Here is a 6,695-nt window from a genome sequence, read left to right as displayed (position 1 = left end):
GCTTACTTATCATGCATAAGTGCCTATCATGTTTGTTATATGGCTGAGACTCACCATTCTATCTTATTTACATCTCATATAAATAACTTGGGAACAAACATGATTATAATCTTTCTGGATAAGTCATGTCCTTATTATGAAGTATCATTGATTGTGAGCTAATTTATGATACTTTGTGCTAGAAATACTGTCACTTATATTCTTAACAAATTAAGAATAGAATTTCTAAAAAAATATCAATTGAATTTTTCTATTACACATAAATATATTATGTAAAAGGAAAAGTGAAATTGCCTTTTTATTAATAAAATATGTACAAGATACATACTAAATGATATGCTCTAGGGCACACTACTAACACCTAACTGCCGCTTAACTCTAGCAAGAAAACATACAATTAATCTTGTCAAGATTTAACTAGAAGAGCAAGCATGGAAGAGGACTTAAAATTGGAGTTTCAACTATACCAGGTTAGAGAAAATTTGAGAGTCTCTCTCGATTTTCGTCTGTTTTGACTCTATATATACCCGTAGGCAAGAGGGATTTTAGTAGCCGAAAGAGGGACCTTCAACAGTTGAAGTTCCTTCCGTCCTAAAATTCCATTTACTCCAAACTTGAAGTCCTAACAGACTAAATCCTTTATCATGGTACTTATAACACATCCATGCTCTTACAACTATATCCACCATCCTCGGTACCCTAAGATTCTCCGAGAACCCACCCAAAAAGAATACCGACAATGAAAATTTGGTGGATGTTACATTAAAGGCATTTGCAAACATGATATTTGGCTTGAGAAATATTTTCCTTTGCCACCTTACGTGTTCAAGAAGTGGTCCTTCTGATGCTTATAAGTTATGATCTATTATCTGTCAATAATAAGAATGGTCTGATATATACTCCACAAACAATTACAAGCAAACAAGTTTTGGAGTAGCTACCCTCATGACCATCATAACATGAAAAGAGGACGCCGTTCAAGCAATCAAGTCTTTCTTGTATGTGCATTAGTTGTCCCTGATTTATGCTCAATTAATAATAAGAAATATCCATGATTATTGCTTATTATTTGTGGATGTAGTTAACAATAGGACGCCATGATAAATGCAATGAATGTGATATGATTAATAAAATATTATATTAGTCTTATTTCCTCATAAAGCTTTAACTTACTTCCTCAGTTTACTGCGTGTAGAAACCATGACAACGGTTGCAATTAAGTTTAGAACATTACATTATCTAGCCTACACCAATTCTAAGAAAGTTATGTGTATTTCATGTTTATTTTATTAATGACAAATTGCATCCTCAGCTGACTAAATTATGTAAATGAGATAGTAGTACTATGCCTTTACAAATGTGTGCTTAATTAGTAAATATTCAATTTGCGTATTGTAAATCCTATTATAAATGGAAGTTGAGAGATTTTTTAAGTTATATACTAAATATACTAAGACTATAAGGATTATTATGAGTTTTGGCAACTTTTAACTTAATTAAATTTTATTGTTGGTTAGACCATAAAAATAGATCGTAATGAATATATGTGCTATATAAATTTTTAAAATTTAATAATAATTTACATAAAAATTCTTAACATATATTTTTTTCAAAATAATTAAACTACAATACATATATATTTATTTTCAAAAAAAAAAAAAAGTTAACGCCATGCATATCCAAGCTATCAACTTGTTTATAAAAATAATAATTATTAAAAAAATAAATTTTAATTACCAAATATTATATTTTTTTAATTATATAATTTACCCTTGTAAATAACATTTAATTTGTACAATGATTATTGAATTAAACTTATGAGCCATACTATGAAGTTGTGGGAGAGAGTTGTGGAACATCCACTACGTCATTACACTTCTATCTCTCCCAATTAATTTGGCTTAAGGCCCAGTCGTTCAACTATGGAAGTGATCTTTCTCATTAGAAGCTTGATGGAGAAATAGAGAGATGTGAAGAAAGATCTACACATGGTTTTTATCGATTTGGAGAAGGCTTATGATAATGTTCTAAGAGATGTTTTATGGAGAGTATTAAAACAAAAGAGGGTATCTATTAGGTACATACAAGTGTTGAAAGATATATATGAAGAAGCAACTACTATTGTACGTACAGTGGGAGGGGACACAAAAGATTTTCCTATTTCAAATAGATTACACTAATGTTCAGTTGTAAGCCCTTACCTTTTTACATTAGTTTTAGATGAATTGACAAAATATATACAAGAGAATATCCCGTGGTGCATGATGTTTGCAGATGATATAGTTCTGATAGATGAGACGCGAGAAGAAGTCAATAGAAAGCTAGAGCTTTGGAAAAGTACTCTAGAGTCAAAGGGTTTTAAGTTAAGTAGAACGAAGACAGAATACATGCATTGCAAATTTAGTGAACGCCGAACTGGTAATAGGGAAGGGGTTAGTTTGGATGGAGTGATACTGCCTCAAAGTAATCACTTTAAATATCTCGGCTTAATCCTTCAAGTAGATGAGGGATGTGATGAGGATGTTAATCATAGGATTAAAGCCGGATGGTTGAAGTGGAGAAGTGATACGAGAGTTTTATATGATTGCAAAATTTCTAATAAGTTGAAAGGAAAATTTTACCGTATAGCCATACGACCGACCATGTTATATGGTAGTGAGTATTGAACATTGAAGGAGTTGTACTTGTTTAAGATAAGAGTTGCGGATATGAGAATGTTAAGGTGGATGAGTGGTCATACTAGACTAGATAAAGTCTGTAATGAGAGTATTAGAGAAAAGGTAGGAGTGGTGCCAATTGAGGATAAATTGAAACAAGAGAGATTGAGGTAGTTTAGTCATGTGAAGCGTAGACATACGGAGGCTCTAGTTAGACAAGTAGAGTACATTAGATTAGAGGATAAAAAGAAAATAAGAGGTAGACTTAAACTGACTTGGAGGATAGTATTACAACATGACTTAGAAGTATTACATATTTTCGAGAATTTAATCCAAAATCGTTTAGAATTGAGAAAGAAAATTCATATAGCCGATCTCAAATTTTTAAGATAAATATTTAGTTAAGTTAAATTAAATAGTTGTACAGTGATTATTATCACTTTAGTGTACTGTGAAAGCTGACCTTGGCTTCGCCAAAGAGGACATCATTTTTTTTAATTCGTACATAAAAGAGTACCAAGAATTTTATTATTATTATTATTATTATTATTTATGAGGGGAGGGGACAGAGATTAGTCGAGTAGCTAGCACAACTTCCCAAGACACAACAAAGGGCTTTAAAGAAATCAAGAATTGAAATCCCTCTCCTTCAGTTCTTTATACATAAGGAGTAAAGATATTCAAATTTAAAATCGATCTTATCCAAACATTCTAACCGAAAAAAAAAACCGTGAAAATTAAACTGTAGGTTTTCTCATCTTTTTTCTTTACCAATCATATATTTACCAGAGCTCATAATTATTTAACAATGCTCATAAATATATTGACGTCTACCAGTGATTGTAAGGTACAAAATCATTTATACCAAATGAATGCATGTGCATATCCAGTTAATAATCTTTTTTCTTATATTATATTATATTGTATAAATATATATATTCAGAAGTAAATAATAAAGCAATAACAGAGGTATGAACACTAGCAGAAGAGAAACGCTAAAAATAAGCCTGTCTTATTCATGGGACTCATGGAAGGTTGAGACGGACACTTTCCCTAAAGAAATTGAACCCTAGATACAAAGTCAAGCATATATATATATATATATATATATATATATATATATATATATATATATATAGACAAGCATGTAATAAATTCCAAGCTACATATTTTTTTTATCCGACGATAATAATAATGCAAGTAGGAAGGAAGCTGTATGGGCTTGGCATTACGTGAGGGATTTTTGATAAAAAAAAAAAAATCAGTGTGTATATATAATTCTTGTTTTCTTTTAAATGATTTGGTTTGAGAAATGGGCACTGCTTTTTTTTTTTAATTATATAATTTACTCTTCCCATGATAAATGTATTCTCCTGCATGAGTTTCCTATAAAATCTTCTCATGGTACTTTAAAACTCAACTTTAACCAATAATTATATTTTGTTTCCTGGGCACATTTTGCGTCAAAGCTATCACTTAATCAAATATACAATACTTTCAAATCACCTCTAATACAAGGGATTGTTTTGTTGCAAGGTTTCATTGGGACTGCTATAGTCCTATAGTTTAGCTACGCAACCCTAGTTGGGCTACGGGATTATATGGTTCTTGCATCTTTTGCTTCACTACCCATGAAAGACCTTGCCCTCTAAATTAGCAAACACAAGGTTTAAGAGCAATAAATTGAGTATTATTTCCCCAAAAAAGAAAAAAAAAATTCATCAAGTGGAAGAGCTGCTAGCAATAGCCCAAGATCAGATTCCACAGGGAGAGGTTTAATAATTAGTAATTACATAAAGAAATTAACAAGAAAGATCCATTAGATAGTAAACTAGAAAGTTACAATCAAAGCGGGAGCTTACTCAGTTTACATTTGCAGAATATTCAGACAATAAACTTGATGGCAGTAACCCTGAAAAATTCTGTAACATCTGAGGCATGAAAATATCATCAAAAGATGACTCCAGTGGATGAGGAGGAGCATCTGGTGTTTCAGGCAGCTGCTTAGCACTTAGATCCACAGTGGGGACCTCTAGTGCAAGATCATCAACAGTTTTAGATGCATTATCTGGGACCGTTAGATTATTGACGTACCTACCGCCGCCGCCGCCGCCGCCGCCATTACTATCATTATCCGTAAACCTACTTGGGTCAGGCAATTCAGCATCTTGGCCAGTGAGTTTTTGCACTAAGGCCCTGAATTTAGAGGCACAAGTCTTGAACTTCACGGGGTTAGATATGTATACAACTTTCATAGGCTTTTTCTTATTGGCTTTGGACTTTTTGGTAGCTTTTCTTTCTTGAAGACTACTATTAGTAACTCCAAGATTATCCATATGAGCAAGAGATGGATAAGCTTCCAGTCTCAGAAGGGCAACTACAATAATTGGTGGCCAACTGAGGGGAGAGAGAGAGAGAGAGAGAGAGAGAGAGAGGGTTTCTCCTGAGGCTTGAGATTGACAGCAGAAGAAACAGGTGAAGAGCTTAAAAAAGTGTGACGTTTTGACAGAGCAATAGGAAATTAAGGCGGTGCCATCTTTCTTTTCCCAAGCGCTACCCACAGCGTCTTTCTGTTACTCTCCTATAAAGCCTATATTATTCTCATTTTATTTTTTATTTTTTAATACATCAAAATTTATTATGGAGAGTACAAACTTTAATGTTAAAAATTTATTATTTAATTTTTATATTTTTAATAAAATTAATTATTTAATTTTTATATTTTTAAAAATATACTATCTAATATTTATATTTTATTTTTATTAAATTATTTAACCTTTCTATTAAATTTTGTATTAATACATATTAAATTATTATTTAATTATTTTATTTTAATAAAATTAATTAATTAATTTTTATATTTTAAAAAATATTACTATTGAAACTAATTGATTTATCTTTGTATTTTAAAAAATAGATGAAAAATTTATTATATAAAGACTAACTTTGGACTTACGTTTTTTTTTAATTGTTCAAACTATTTTTATTCAATTTTCTAAATATCATTTTTGTATTTTTTATTAGAAAATAATTTTTTTAATTATTGCCTTAATTAATTAAAAATTTAGAAAAATTAATGAACCTTTTTATGTGTATAGACTGTAAAATTTTTATAAAAAGATGAAAAATAGAGAGAATAAGTAGAAAAAAGTTGCGGTGTAGAGGGGAAGAAATAATGGAAGAGAGAATTAAGGGAGAACAAGCAACAAGTATGGAGGAGAGGGTCAATATAATTTGAGTACAAAAAAATTGACAGAATGAATTAGAGATTAATGATACCAAATTACAGAGACTAAAATATATGGATTAACTAATTAGTTTAATTAAAATAAATGGACTAAATATTAGTTTGACTGGCATTAAAATTTTTACTAATAAAATATTTGACTGATAAACTAAATAATTTAATAGAAGTAAAATATAAGAATTAAAAAATATATTTTTTAAAATATAAAAATTAAATAATTAATTTTATTAAAATATAAGAAATAAATAGTAATTTTCCCTTTAACATTCTATAATAAAAAGCCAATTATTAAATTATTTATTTAATGATTTCATATGTATAAATTGATATATATTATATATTTAATTTTAATGATAAAAGTGATCCATCCTATCACTTAATTTCAAATTTTAAAAAATTAATGATTTAGCATATTATAAATTGTGTCCTTCTTAATTGTATTATTTTTTAAGCACGTGTATTTTTTATTTTTTTAATTTATAATTATAATAATATTATTATATTAATTTATATCATAAATAATAATATTTATTTTTAAATAGTTATTATTATAATTTTTTTCACATGATTGATAAAAAATTATTATTTTTAGTTTGATTTAAGTTTGATAAAATATGTTCATTCTTGAAAAAAATATATAATTCAAGTTAGTATTTATTTTATTATTGATATTTATTATATTGAACTTTGAGTTTCCTGTTAAATTCTAAACCCTCTTTTATTCTTCTTTAATGCAATTTTTTGTTATCATTATTTAAATATTTTTCTAATATAAAAATTAGGTTTAAATT

General features: G+C 28.8%; 1 protein-coding gene across 1 annotated transcript; it reads right to left on the bottom strand.

Annotated features, from left to right (window-relative positions):
• Positions 1-4,451: 4,451 nt before the first annotated feature.
• Positions 4,452-5,186, bottom strand: LOC110653567 (sigma factor binding protein 1, chloroplastic-like). Its single transcript, XM_021809270.2, has one exon. The coding sequence runs from the start codon at positions 4,991-4,993 to the stop codon at positions 4,520-4,522; it is 474 nt and encodes a 157-aa protein (XP_021664962.1). The 5' UTR covers positions 4,994-5,186; the 3' UTR covers positions 4,452-4,519.
• Between the last annotated feature and the right edge of the window lie 1,509 nt (positions 5,187-6,695).

This window comes from Hevea brasiliensis, chromosome 5 (assembly GCF_030052815.1).
Source record: "Hevea brasiliensis isolate MT/VB/25A 57/8 chromosome 5, ASM3005281v1, whole genome shotgun sequence".
Classification (NCBI taxonomy): domain Eukaryota; kingdom Viridiplantae; phylum Streptophyta; class Magnoliopsida; order Malpighiales; family Euphorbiaceae; genus Hevea; species Hevea brasiliensis.
This window is presented reverse-complemented; position numbering and strand designations above follow the sequence as displayed.

Bases quoted from the DNA above. Each gene is read 5' to 3' on its own strand.
- LOC110653567 (XM_021809270.2), bottom strand. From the start codon at position 4,993: ATGGATAATCTTGGAGTTACTAATAGTAGTCTTCAAGAAAGAAAAGCT.